General features: G+C 42.2%; 1 protein-coding gene and 1 long non-coding RNA gene across 3 annotated transcripts in view; one reads left to right on the top strand and one right to left on the bottom strand.

Annotated features, from left to right (window-relative positions):
- Window positions 1–388: 388 nt before the first annotated feature.
- The window catches only part of phactr3a (phosphatase and actin regulator 3a), a 38882-nt gene continuing 23845 nt past the window's right edge, over window positions 389–15425 (top strand). Inside the window, exon 1 of one of the 2 annotated variants that reach the window (XM_086051762.1) lies at window positions 389–798. In XM_086051762.1, coding sequence (XP_085907888.1) covers window positions 525–798 — 274 coding nt within the window. In that variant the 5' untranslated portion in view covers window positions 389–524. The remainder of the gene's footprint in view (window positions 799–15425) is intronic. The other variant, XM_086051753.1, reaches the window with a different exon arrangement.
- Window positions 13640–14702, bottom strand: LOC147152718 (uncharacterized). Its single transcript, XR_015088565.1, has 3 exons — window positions 14547–14702; window positions 13916–14008; window positions 13640–13844 (listed from the first exon to the last, which is right to left on the bottom strand). It is a non-coding gene; the product is annotated as an uncharacterized LOC147152718 (long non-coding RNA).

The following is a 15425-nucleotide window of genomic DNA, read 5'->3' as shown; positions in this document are numbered from 1 at the left end:
GTCACGTGACCACAAATGTACACGCTTTGTTTTGCGTAAATCGCTTTATTCCAACACTAACGTTTGATGTAGTTCAATAAAATGAAATATTCGCACGCGCGACCCTTGTAAGCATAATGTTCACGTGATGGATGGACTGCTTTTATGTTTAGTTTATTTTGAATACTGAGATGTGTCTACACAGCTAGCGATGCACTGAAAGGATTTTCTGATTTGTTATTAAAAGTATGCATGTCATTGACTTTATTATTTACTATTATTATGTAAACTTCGGACTGCAAAGAGGTTTTTTAATTAGATCACCAGAAGAGTGTCAAGTTGCAGACCGTCAGTTTGGGTAATTATTTGCAACGTAGCACGTGATAATAACAAATCTAACATAACATGTTAAATCAGTGAGTGTAGCAGCGTGCGCGTGCGTAGATGGACAGGGACGGGCGCGGGGCACATCATCATTCACCCCCTCGTGCAGCCTTACATGCGCGCACATACACACACGCACGCGCGCGCAGACATACACACGCATGCACATCCACGTTTCTTTTGCCCAGGCATGGATCCCTAATAGACGCTTCAAGCCGCTGTTGTCAGAGCGAATTAATAGCCCACTCGCTCGCTGCTTTGCTGCTCCTGACCTTGCCCGCCTCCGGCTTGGCTTCTTAATATTTGATCCGGGATTCCTGTGGTGTCCACCCATGGCCACATCGGATGGACTAGACGGCTGTCTGCAGCGAGGCAGATCTCAAAGTGACCCGAATATACTGACCGAACCGGGGATCGATTTGGCTCACGGCACAGGTAAGGTAACCGCATATTTCTGCGGATATTTATATTTATATCATAAATAGCGTTGTTGTTTTTTTCCCCTCTCTCCGTAAAATGTCTTCTTCCCATTGGGGTAAATATCAACGATGATAAGCGCCCCCACCCCCCGCGCATTGGATGTTGACTGAACCCACATATAAAAATGAATATACCACATCATTGGCCATGCTCCCTGCAGATTTAATTATGCAAGCAGATGGTTGTAAAGACGCCTGTGGCATCAGCAAGTGTGTCACAATGCACACGTTTGCATGCATGTTGCTCATTCAGTGCATCATACTCATCAATATGAACAATGCTGCCAGTTGTTGCCCTACAATGTGAGCCGCCATTGTCCACTGAGGAGACACGGTTTCTATTTTATTGGGCTTTTTTGTTGCAGGCATTGCATTTGCACAAACTCAGCTTGACACGCTATTCAGTTTCAAATACAAGCTAGTGACACCACCCTTGTCTCTTTCCATACGGAACCCCTTCACTGTTATGATGAATGTCACGTGATGCCACCCATGGAAGCGTTGAATGCCCCTGATACACCAAAGCACAGCAATCACTTTACAGATCCATTGACACGGCAGGTGTGCTTTTCAACATGGAGTCCCTGTTTATCTCGGTGTTAGTCATCCCGGTGCATGTTGGTCTTTAACAGCAGAAGCCCGATGAACTGCAACTAAAGTTGACAGGTTTTGCTCCAAATGCTCATTATACTCATATGTATTTGGGGAAAAGCATTTTTTTTTACATAAGTGAGGCTATTTGTAGTTACATTGTGTGGGCTTCTTAAGAGTCAGTGCTTCCTCCCACGCAACGTGTTTTACACACATGACGAAGAATGCTTCACTGAATGATGCAGGCAGGAAAAGCATGACATTTACCTTTCAACTATTCACTAATGAGCCCAGCTTTGGACATCCATGAAATTCAAACCTGTCTGCTCCCCTCATGCTACCCAATGATGGGTTTGAATAGACCGTCGCTGCATCTGGACCTCCTTTTGGAAGATCTAATTCACAGGTTGGTGGATGTGTTAATGTCACACTGAGTGCTTGGCGCAACCTGAGTAAACAACACCGACGCCCCGGCAGATCAGCCACGCTAACGAGGGCGAAAATCATGAGGGAGCATGCACTCTCAATGGCGACACTGGTGCAAAGTGTGGCGAAGTTACAGTACCTTCCAAGACATGAGTACGCTATGCAAATGACACACAGCAAATAGAGTTGGTGTGCAGCTGCAATGACAGCATCTGGTCTGGTGACCCAAAGCACACACAGTGGGACGACCCCCTCTGCATGAGGCTCATCACCACGCTTGCATCTGGGGCACCAGTCTTTGCCAAAGGATTACTATAACACCCCTCAACACAGTTGTGGCCTTCACAGCTGCAAAGGCGGACACAGTGACATATCTTTTTCTCTCTTTGGACTGTATCTATCTATCTATCTATCTATCTATCTATCTATCTATCTATCTATCTATCTATCTATCTATCTATCTATCTATCTATCTATCTATCTATCTATCTATCCATCTATCATTCCACACCACTCAGGCCTTTTATATACATTAAACACACGACACAAATATCAGTCTGAGAAGCAAAATCATTGGACACTCAATGGGAAAATTTGTGCCCCTCACTATGCCACTATACTAATAGTAATCATTACACTTATCAATTGAGATGTTGAAGGCAGTGCATGATTACAGTACTCTGAGTACAGCATAGTATACTGTATGAGCTCATGTGAACAGACGTGACCCTTTAAATTCTATCCATCCATCCATCCATCCATTATCTATACCGCTTATCCTCACAAGGGTCGCGGGCATGCTGGAGCCTATCCCAGATGTCTGCGGGCAGTAGGCGGGGGACACCCTGAACTGATTGCCAACCAATCGCAGGGCACACAGAGACAAACAAACAACCGCACTCACAATCACACCTAGGGACAATTTAGAGTGTCCAATCAACTTACCATGCATGTTTTTGGAATGTGGGAAGAAACCGGAGTACCCGGAGAAAATCCACGCCGGCACGGGCAGAACATGCAAATTCCACACAGGGAGGCCAGAGCCGGGATCAAACCCACGACCTCTGAACTATGAGGCGGACGTGCTAACCAGTCGACCACCGTGCCGCCCCTTTAAATTCTATGAATGATGAATTGTCGCTTTCCTTGAAAGTGTCAGTCTTTCATGGCACATTGTTGACCAAGCTAAAAGCGTGGAGAAGACACCTTGAAGCATTGAAGTCAAATGGCATGACCCTAGTCAAATTTCCTGCAGTGGTACCTGAGTCCTTGAGTAAAATGTGGGCTGGCAAAAGTCTTAGAAATAATCACAATTAGTGAACACAACACTTTGTCTAAGAGGTGGTGCAGGTTTGTTGTAACTGCTCAATGTGTCATTTAACTCTTTAATGGTGGCAAATAAATGTTTTGTTTACATCAGCTTGCAATGATTGAATCTACATCAAGCGGTCCTGGATGACTGCTGATTTTTTTTCTGGAATGATCTTCTTTCACGCACCTGACTGGTAACTGTCCCACGATTAGCATATCTCATGTCTTTGTAGCAATGAACATCATTAGTTTGATGATACTGAGCCATGATTCCAATCAAATCAGAGCAGCATTCGTTTTGTATAAACAGTACATCCATGATTGAAAGGCTTTGCTAATATAGGAAATTCTGAGCCAGCAAGCCTTATATAACGAACTCTCCAATTGTTGTATTGAAGAAGTACACACTGTGTTATTTCAGTGTCACTGGAATTACTGGCATAAAGATGGTTTACAGTTCACTTTAGGGGCTGTGGCAGGAAACAGTGTTAAGGATCAATACATTTCAGTAACTTTAGTGCACGTGCAGTCTGAATTAATAAGTGGGCTATCCTTATTTAACTGATTGAATAAGTAAGAGATCTTAGAAATAGATCAAACAGACCCAGTCCATCCATTTTCTATACCACTTCTCCTCACAAGATGGAGCTGACTTTGGGCTAGAGGCAGGGTATACTCTGTACTGGTAGAAAGCCAATAACAGGGCACAAACAAACAAACAGATAAACATTCACACACACATGTAAAAACCTATGGACAACTTAAAATGCATGTTTTGGAATGTGAGCGGGGAGGAAGCCAGACCGAAAACTAGAGATGGACCGATTATCGCCCGGGCCGATGATCGGCGTGGATATTCTGCGTTTTGACGAATATCGGCATCTGCCTTTTTTTTTTTTTTTTTAATCTGATGGCGGATAATATATCAATTTGAAACTGTGTTGAAATCAAAACAAAAGTATGTGAAAGTTTAACATTTCTGTCGAATTGGAAATTTTGGAGGACTTCTTTTACGGTAGAGAACTACAGTATATGGAGCTATTGTTTCAGTTTTTATCTAACTTTTTAAGACATGCTGATGACCCTGAGTTCTCACTGAACCTTTTGTTAGAATTTTATAACAAAGATGTACATAATCAGGGGTGCACATCATTTTTTTCATGCTGTACTGTACTCACATGAGTACCACGAGATTGTCTTTGGTACTCACTAGTGGTCCACCGGATCACGTAAGTCACAGTTCGGATCGGTCATGGATTACGAGTCACGGATCAGTTCGTTTTTTTATATGAGAAAAAAAAATCCTAAATAAACTGTTTAGGCTGTTTAGGATTTAAGCACACAATTTAACGCAATTTTGTAAGTGGTAGTGTATACATTTCAAGGTATCCTGCTAGACATTTTGCGCTGAATGTTTTCTTACACTTATTAGGCAAACGTGTTGTTATAAATTAAATGAAGACAAAGTTTTATTTGTATTTTTTTCGTAATGAAAAAGACTTGAAGTGCAATTTAAGGGGCCTTTCTTAAAACATGCAGAGCACATTAACTACCAGCTAATGATAACCGCCGCTAGCCACGCACGCCAGAGACTTGTGCCATACAATGACAGCGTAATTAACCAGCGGTTTGTTCGTGTCCTAAATTAGCGACTGAAAATGACTTCGAGACAGCATTGTGTTGGTGTTAGTAGCACACGTTAAAACTGCTAATACGTCGATCACGGAAGTCATTACGCTACCACGTGGGATAACTTCAAAGTAAAAGTTCACTAAGGCTATTACATTGGCATTAATGACTCAATGTATTATTTGTTACGCTTTATTTTGAAGTTAGCCTTTGTGGCGGCGGTGTATTCATTGAGTATGTTTGCAAAACGAACGTGTACATGCAATTTACGTGATCTTGTGGGTAACTTCCTCTGCTGATTAATGCAAACTAATCACGTTGCCTGTGAACGCGCAGTTTTTTTCACCAGCCATTTTGCGGATCGGCCCATGCTGAACCGATGCTTGATCCTTACCAATCAAAGATGATTCGTTCCACTGCACTACTAGTGTGTCCAGGTACGCAAATGCGCGTCGTGACGCATTTCTGTTGCGCATGCGTACCCGCGTACCAGTTATGTCCACCCTGAACATAATTACAATAACAATGAAAAACTTTCTCAAACATTAATAATAAAAAAAAAATCAACATTATGAAAATCTGAAAAATTGTTCAATAAACATATGCTTAAAGACGTTTCAACAAAAATTAAGAGTGTTATTCTTTTTCTTTTTTAATGATTTTGATGCTGGGTGGCACGGTGATCGACTGGTTAGCACGTCCGCCTCACAGTTCAGAGTCGTGGGTTCGATCCCGGCTCCGGCCTCCCTGTGTGGAGTTTGCATGTTCTCCCCGTGCCTGCATGGGTTTTCCCCGGGTACTCCGGTTTCCTCCCACATTCCAAAAACATGCATGGTAAGTTGATTGGACTCTCTAAATTGCCCCTAGGTGTGATTGTGAGTGCGGATGTTTGTCTCTGTGTGCCCTGCGATTAGTTGGCAACCAATTCAGGGTGCCCCCCCGCCTACTGCCCGAAGACAGCTGGGATAGGCTCCAGCACGCCCCGCGACCCTTGTGAGGATAAGCGGTATCGATAATGGGTGGATGGATGATTTTGATGCTAATGTGTCCCTTTTAACTGAAAATATTGGCTCCTAATATCAGTTATCGGCCTCCTTGACTCCTAATAATTGGTATCGGCTCAGAAAAAAAAATCGGTCTGTCACAACTGAAAACCCACACAAACATGGAAAGAACACGATAACTACGCACAGAACGGTTAAACACAGAACCGTGCTGCAAAGATAAAATCCAACTACAGTACACTTTGCCATCTTGTGTCAGACGAGAAAAAATGACTCTTGCTCCGACAAAAGCAACAGTCTTTAAAAGAAGACAAGACCCCATTCCTGTGTAGTATTGACACAACAATATTATTATGAAAAAGAGTAAGAATAGTTATGACTTTCTCATCATTATAACAGGTACCACAAAATTGAACATGCATTCAGTATCTCGCTAAGCAGCGAATGCTTTCGAATGTACCGTATTTGCCAGCCCAACCCGCACCTGCACCTATATCGCACTCAGTATAATTAAGTTCTCACTTCCTATTTCCTGTTGCAGAACATCTCTTCACACCACAATCACTCATTACTCATGGTGAGCTTCAAGTGAGCGTGTTTCAGTCACAGCCACCTGTTGGTAGAATCCTAGTCACTATAGAGCTATTCATCTCTCCCACAGTGATGCACAGACATCCACACAGAGACCTCGAGGAAACACTTAGTCAAGTCAAGTGTACAATGAGTTGCTTCCTGGTCCGTCATGAAACTTTGCATTTTTTATTCAATATTTCATGGCGGTACTTGTGACTTTCTGAAGCGAGACTTGTAAAAAGACTGCACTTTTTCAGAGAGTGTTTGAGTGCGTTTCAGAGTTATATGGACTCCGACTCAACAACCTCAATATTCATTCAAGGATCCTTCTGGTATTTCTGCTCCGGTCCAAGTCATAAAACATACATACTGTATTTCCTCATACAATAGTTGCTGGGGATGTACTCAACTGCAGAGAGTACCTGGTATCTAATAGGAGTAGGGCTAAGCATCATCATTGGTTAATGGATTGATATGAATCGGTTCGAATTGCACTCCAAAGCACACTTGACCTTCCCACTATAAATATTGCATTTGCCTGTGTAAAAAACTTTTTTCATGTAAATGAGACATCCGAACATTGGTAGAGCTATTGTGGGAGAGGGGGCACAGGGGCACTGTTCCCACTGCCTGAAAAAACAGGCCAGATAATTGACTGAGTATTTTCATATTTTTTTATAGGATTATTTTTCCCCATATTTCTCTCCATCCCTCATAGGAAATGTAAATAATGAATGTTTAGCAGCGCTTTCTGAAAAATGTTTTGAGTTTGTAAAAAAAAAAAAAAAAAAGAAAAAAAAAGTTTTTGCTTTGCGGACTGCCTGAGATATCCTTGGCTCCCCCGTAACAAGCCGCCACCCCCCCAAGGACAAAAAAATCCTAGCTCCGCCAGTGCATAGGAAATGCACTACTACTACTACAAAAGCAGTCGTATAGTATACAGTATAGTAGTGATTATATGCAGTTAAAAAAAGGTGAAAATCTTTCTGCAGTAATATAAAAGTTGATCTTTACGAAATACTCTTCTGTTGTGTGCCGTATACCACCCCGTCATACGGTACATATTTTTTTCAAGAATCTAGCAAGTGTGTGTAAGCACAACGTATAAATTGAACCCTGCAAATGATGTCTCGTTTGCTGTTTGTAGAAGGTCAACATGACATCAGCTTAAGGAAGTTGAGCAACATCCACACACACACGTCTGCAATGTAGCAACTCCCCCAGGCAGGATTATTCCACTAACTCCAACACTGAACGAGTAAAACAGGGGCTCAGAGCATCTTTTTTTCTGTACTTTTGGTCCTCATTAGGATCTCGGTTGGGCTGGAACCTTTGCCAGCTGGCTTTGAGCGAGAGGCAGGGTTCACTTGGGGCTGGTCATCTGCCACTCACAAGGCCCATATAGACTAACAACAAGTATCACTCCTATTCACACCTAAGGACAATTTAGAAATAATTGTAATAATCAAGAAATAATCAAAACTGTGAAGCACACATACAACCCATACTTCCACCGTGCTGAATCTCCCATCTCATTAAAAGCATAACAAACCCATAAACTGGTCGTTAATTTTCAAAGTGCAAATCATACAACAATTACTGTATATATGGGCTTTATATTGCTAAAACATATCGAATGAAGACCTAATTCTTGAGCACAGTACCACCTCTCATCATTATCATCATCAAGAGAGTAGCGCAAGGCTTGCAGGATGCAAAGTGACAGGAGTACAAGGTTCCTCATGCTGGAGGGAAGGGCAGCTGGCAGAGGAGGCGGAGAGACAACAGAAAGCAAGGTTAATTGGGTAAACCAAAATAGATACAGGCAAAAACAGCTGTTTATGGCACTATGCAATCATACAACATGATTTCAAAACCACTAGGCTGCATTTACACTACAGGACCCAATTTAGACCCAATTCGTTCACCCTTGTAAGCCAAAGGCTAATATTTTTTGTTTTTGTTTTACTTTCTCTGCCGCTGTATTTAAAATCTTAATCATTCTTGCTATCCACTACAGTACTGACACTGGGTGGCTCCAAATCAGGATAACCTGCATCTGGATAACTTTTTGAGTCCTGCTTGTTGTCGCTCAGCTACTCAAGAAAACAGTGCAGTAAGATGACAACAACAAAAGGCTCATATGCCTCATGTCTGGTTCCCCTGGTGAGACACGTTTCAGTGTCTGCGCCATGTGTTGCAGCGGCTGTTGTTTGTGTCCTGCCACCTGCATGTTTGGCTGCATGTTTGCGGGCGTGTCTGACCGAGACTTGTGCTGATGCAGAAGGAAACTGGCAGCTCTTTGTCTTGAAGAAAAGCACAGCGCAGAAGAACAGTTCAACAAAGTCCTACCTAAAGCTAATGTAGTCTAATAGCATTTGGCAAAAGGTGCAATAATGTTAAACTGAGTTCAGGAAATCGCATGCCGAACGCAGTGAAGAGCTCTAGGTTAGGCCTCTGCGGCCATTGAGACTTCAGGGCTGTGCCGATGGTATTGATGGAGTCAAGAGGATAAAAAGAAAATGGGAAAGAAATGGGCACGGGTTTGGTTCGAGAGGCAGAGAGGAGATGGAAGAGAGGGAAACTGTACAAGGGCAGAAAGACATGAGGAGGTGGGCGTTTTATTGGAGTTCCCCTAATTGCTGAGTAGCCATGACAGTGTAATGGGCCATAGATAGCACTGACTGTTAAAGCCTCATTGAGAAAATGCCTGTACAAGCACCACTCTAGTAATTTGAAATCTAACAATAACATTGTTTTGTTGGTTTTAATGACTTTAATTGAGGAAGTTATTGAATTACACACAGAAAACTAATAAATAGTCAAACAGCAGCTGATTATATTTCTCATATAAATTGTCTTTGGCCTTTAGATGTTTGCACTTCTCATCACAATGGTCGCTGCCTGAAAGGCCAGTGGTAAAATATATGCCACATGTCACACCCACCTGAGCTAGTACGTTTGAATGAGAAACTAGGGGCAGGTGACACAGAACCCGAAGGATCGGTAGGCAAGTAGGTAACTATTTGGGTTGGAGGGTGATGGGGTCAGTCGGTCAATTGGTCGGAAGAAAATGAAATGGCAACAAATGAGTGGTATGAAGTGGAAATGGGCACTTACAGTATTTACACCACAGGCCTATTGAGCTTCTCTGGCAATGCCTCTCAGGAGATGCTAAATTAAATACAAAGCTGAATCAGATGGTACCGGGAGGAATACATTCATGAGGAGGATATGAGTTGAAGCGTTGCTGTCTAGGAGGCAAAGAGAGTACTTACAAATGTTTGACCAATTTTCACAAAGGAAAATTAACATAGTTATGACATTAACATAGAAAACACGCAAACAATCAAAACTCAGTAAGTTCAGTCAGTTTTTGTTGTCTATTATCAGTGAGTTTACTATTCGAATGTAGCACAATATCTCACACATTTGTCGAGTCAAATGACAGGGAGAACAGGACAATTTATGCAGCAGTTTTAGATGACAGTTTTTTTAGTTGGACCATCTCACGACTTTCTAACAAGTTGGTCCATCATAAATCATCAGAATCATAAATAGACATTCCATTTTCTAAAGCACTTGTCCTCATTAGGTTACTATCAGAATGAGCTTTGAAAATATACGAGTGACACTTGATTCAGCACCAAGGACAGCGACAGTCGGTGATTTGAGCACCGTAAGACAAAACAGACGTAAACTCTCAGTTCAATCTACTGTATTCATGCCACACTTAAAGCAAAAGCTACAGTTCAATGTCTTGACAAGTGAGTGTTTTCTTCTCTTGGGCCACCACAGCCTAATCCTGCAAACGTGTATTTTAGAAGTGGGATCACATCTTTTGTTTACTTGTTCATTCAGCCACAGATTAGACTTTAACACAGTGGAACGTCTATAAAGTCCAACATAATCTCATGAGGTACGCTGAGATTTTCTGATGTCTCATGAGATTGGGGGACATTGTACTCTAGAGGTTCCACTGTCGCTATGTTGTTTTTCGGTAATAGTTGCTTTATAGTGATGATGAAATAATTGTAGAATATGATTGCTTTTCAATGTAATTTAAGATTAAAGAATTGCATAATTGTATTAAGGGGGGGGGAGTAAAAGTGCGCTAAAAAAACTCTACATTTTATGAAATTCTTGGTTTACTTAGAACCACAATAAATTGAGTGCACTTTACAGAGCAAGTAATGGTCAGTGAACTACATTTAATTACTTTTCATGAAAATATATTTCCAATTGTGCCATCTAAACCCTGATACAATGTCGGTGGTGTCTGCCTTGCAGACGGTGGCTTGAGTATCTCACGCAAGTTTATAAACTACAGTATAGGCAACTCTATGTTAGTCTCTACCTGACTGAGCTCATACAGCATATGTTGACACAATCTCTTTTTTTAAACAGTAACAGTCAGTGAATTTGTGTCATATATGGCATGCTTCTTACACAGATGAATGAAAATTACAAGCCATGCGTCACGCAAGGTCGGGTGTGTTATGGCCATGACAAATTACATTTCCACACACACTGTCGCTTAACTAGCCATGTCTGAAGATGTGTGACATCCAACATACCGGTTGAGTTTAGCACATGAAATAAATAAATATGTTGGGTGTGTCAGCTTCCCATCAGCTATACAAGACAGTGTTGAATAGATTTCAAATGTTAATGCTCAGCATGTAGACTTGAGTGGATTCAAGATGGAAAGCCATCTCGGTGATTAGTTGCTAACAGTGGCTTTCCTGCTTGGAGAGTGTAACGTGTTCTAAAATCAACTTGCTGTCATTGTGGCTGACCTGTGTGCTCAAGGCACTGGCATGCGCTTTGGGTGTAGGAGTATTTACAGCCGGCATGCTCAAATTCCGCATATATTAACCTGAATTAGTGGACATAAATAGCAGGAATAAATGTTATTACTGGCGTTTAATGTATAATTAGCATCACTTTGCCCCCTTTGCATGCTTACACTCCTTAATCAAGAATGATTTGGCTAAGACCCCGCTGTTCCCCCTTAATCTTAATTCTTTATTTTGTTAAGTCACCTCCCTGTTTGGTGATTGTACTCGTCCTTGTGTGTGTTTGGTGTGTTGAGGAGCTTGAGCTGAACCTTCAACACTTTTGGGATGAACTACAACAGAGTAAGAATAAGAATAAGAATGCCTTTATTGATCCCACAGTGGGGAAATTTTCTATGAGTCTATGAGCCAGTGAGCTGTCTCTCTCGGATGTAACGTCTGACCTCGTAAACGGTCAACGAAGTGCACAGACACACTCCAAAATGTTGTAAAAAGCCTGACCGGAAGAGTGGAACTTGTTACAGCTTCAAATGGGTGAAAGTGTAATGTAATGAGCTTGATGATATACTGCCACCTAAGTATTTAAAGTGGATTAAAAATAGTTCAGGACAAGGGCATTGTGTGCCCCCTCCCCCGCCCTTTTTTTTTTTTTTTTTAATTTTGCAGGGCTAAGGTTTACATGAGCACTTCTGTGTATGCAGGCTGAATGAATGAGGAGCTTAAAAGTTGGAAGGTGCACTGCAGTAGCTCATCAGAGGGTCACAGTTTGAGTCCCTGCAGACTGAGAAATAATGCCAATTAGATACTAGAGAAATACTAGCCTGTCTGCTTCCTGACAACTGTCAAGTTGCCCTTGAGCAAGGCATCAACGCCACCCCCAGATTGCACTGTTTGCGCGCCACACCACTCTCCTTGCATGCCTGCACATTTGTGGTGTAAGTCTCTCTGTTGGGGTGCAAAAACAAAATATACAGCAGCATGTAAGATGATTTTCCTTTTGAAAGATTAGAATCAGTAAAAAATTAATAACCAGAACTCTCCATCATATAGCCCGATTTATTTCTAGTAACAACCAATATCCCAAAAATTTACGATGGAGTGGAAATGTGTCTGCTAGCGGCATCCGTACATCCATGGGAGATGAAGGAACAGGTTCATTTAGTTGACCAGAAAAAACACTTTTTGCAGGAACGTTTTCAGCTCACTGGGTGGATCTAATCGCAGCAGTGAGGCTTTCACACATTTGGTCAAAGATAGCCTGTCTTTTTTTTTTTCTGCTAGTGTGTGAAATGCAGAGGCGTGTCTACGGGGGTGGACATGTTCCAATGCGCCTTGCGTTATTTGTAGCACTACCATTTTCTTTGCTAAATTAATGCTTTAGAGTTGTGCATGATCCACTGAAAATCTGGAGAATTGTAGTGCTGCCAACTGAAACAAGAGTGTTGGATAAGTCACAGTCTGGTCTGGTATCTGCGTTCAGGATCACAAGAATGCCGGAGGCCGTCCCACCTGACGTTAGGGTGCAAGCCGGTAAACACCCACCTCTTGTCACCTGTCAATCACAGGAGCGACACATCCTGTAGAGCACAGGTGTCAAACTCTGGTCCTCGGAGTCTTCAGTGAACTAATGGAACTGTAAACCATGTAAGCACAAATAAACAAGCAAAATTGCATTCTCCAATTAAAATACACCATAGCTTCCTTCACATTGCCACTTTGCGCGCAGTTGGTGTATTTTTATTCCCTGTTGCACACGTTGTTTGAAGCAGTTAGTAGATGAGAGAGGAGTGAGAGGGAAGTCTTCAGTGAGCTGAGAATGAGAGTACTGGTTGACATTTTCTGGTGTTAATTCAACACCTAGGGTGTTCATCTTAATATCGGCAAAGTGCAGGATATGTATCCACACTACCTAGTGCTAAAGTAACATTTACTAAAGTGTTAAATGTTCAACACCCTATTGGGTGTTACAGCAACAAAATGCAGTGTTAGCAGCGCAGTAATAATGACACTATTGAAAAAAAAAAAAATACAGAAGACTATGGAAAAAAAAAAAAAATCACACTTAAGTCCATTTCCTGTGGGCCTACTTGACCAAATATGAAAATCCTCGAGGTTTGTGCAACTCAGTAGTCACATAACTAGTTGGTGAGGCTTCGTCTTCCAGATTGGAGGATGAGAGTGACAATTACAGTGACATATATAATGCTGATATTAACATGAGACCCTCCTACACATCAGCGGATTCAAAATAACTTTTTGTTATATTTATCTTATAGATAATGGAGCATGAGCAAAATCTGTAAAGTTCAAGTCATACTGCAACTTACCCATCACATTTGCCAGCAAGTTGATAATTTTCTCGTACGATAATACAATAGTTTCGTCATAATATTTGCATATGAATTCATCCTGTTACGACTCCAGTTCTCTATATGTGGACCCAAAAGCAAAGAGGAGGCAGATGTTAAGAGTTGAGGTTGTGTTTAATGACTAAAGCAGATCATTTGACCAATATTCGGGAGTACTGTGAGACAGGCAGCGAGTAGGTGAGAATCCAGGTGAAGCAAGTAAACTAATGGCCAGGCGAGGGTCTCCGTTGGGTCATCATCCGCTGATGAATGGAGAGACTTGTGGAAGAAGTCTGGACAAGAATCTCAGCAGCCGGCAATCTGGTGACGAGAAGAGAGTGAATCCAGCAAAGAAAACACACTCAAAGAAAATGTTGTAAAAACACAGTTACGTGAGTCGAAGCAGCACTCGTGGGAACGGAATCATCTTGCACCTGCGCGAAGCTCAGGAGTGAGCGTGATCCGTGGGGTTGATTACAGATCAACTGCAGGTGTAAGGAGAAAGACACTGGAAGCAAATAACGTGGCACAGGAACTAGAGCCGGCAAAATAAAATACATTGAGCCAGTGTGTAAGCACCACGTAGCGCCTGGTTTCGGACAGAGCAATGTAAGCAAATTGCAACAGAAGTCCCTTATTATTTCGATAATAAATCATGACCACTCAAAATGTACATTACATGAAAATAATTTTATGTACGTACACTAGAAAATTATGAACATCGGGCAATTCCAACTATAGCCCATTGCAGCCAGCATCCATCCATTTTTGTTCCACCTAGCCTCATGAGGTGACTTTTGGGCAACCCTGAGCGGGTCGAAAGCCAATCGCAAGGCACAGACTCTATGGACAAACTACTTTTCACACAAACACTTCTAGGCAGGCAAATTCCTTCAAGGACACTTGGCTTTTCATTTCATCTCATTCACGTTACGCTTTGGAGATAGTGTTTGTCGAGCAACTGACAAATGACGCTCAGAAACATCTTTTCATCAAATAGCATCAGGTGAGACTTATTCCTACCTTGGGGAATTTTGATTCCGTCTTGCAAGAGAGAAGGAAAATGATGCTGAAGAAAATTGTCTCGACTCTAAGCATCAGAGGTGGGTAACCCACGTCCAGAAAGTAAAAACCCTGCCGCAGTTCGGCTTTAGCCACAGGTGCTTCTAATCAACTGAGCTCGTTTACCTGCTGGTTGAGTAGAAGCACCTGTGGCTAAAGCCAAACTGTGGCAGGGTTTTTACTTTCTGGACCTGGATTACCCACCTCTGCTAAGCGGTGAACTTCAATTATTACATAAAGGCGTGATTTCAATTTCAAATAGACACCAATCAGGGTTAAAGCCAGGTGACACCCCTTTTTAACAACATATCAGTGTTACATCTTACACCATAGGTCTTCAATCCTGTTCTTGGAGGGCCGCTGTCCTGCCAGTGTTCCATCCCTGCAACAGACTCGTTCAAATGATCAGGGGCGTTGTCCAGCTTCTTCAGATCTTGCTGATCATTTGAATCAGGTGTGTTGCAGCAGGGAGAGATGGAAAACTGGCAGGACAGTTTCTAACACGGGCCAATTTGCCGTGTAGCTATTACATTCACAGCGTAAATGACGTCACTCACGTTTACCACAGGCGGAGTTAAAGTAAACGAGCAACTGTAGTTTTCAAACAGCCGACAGTTCTTCCGTTGGCGAGTAACACATACATCGGTTCAAATTCTCCTATCCCATTTAGTCATCTCTTTCACTTCAGTTTACATTTTAGCGCTGCCGTTCATTCACCCTCTCCATATCCCCACCCGGGGATGCATTGTGCTCCACGTTGTAGGTTTGGGGGGTTGTTGGTACCGTCGCAGATAGACCAACAGCGCCGATATATCATTTGAACTTCAATCGCTTCCAGTT

The sequence above is a fragment of the Filicampus tigris genome, chromosome 1 (assembly GCF_054856515.1).
Source record: "Filicampus tigris isolate MCC_2025a chromosome 1, RoL_Ftig_1.0, whole genome shotgun sequence".
Lineage (NCBI taxonomy): Eukaryota > Metazoa > Chordata > Actinopteri > Syngnathiformes > Syngnathidae > Filicampus > Filicampus tigris.
Note: the sequence above shows the minus strand (reverse complement) of the source record. Positions and strands in the feature narration are given on the sequence as shown.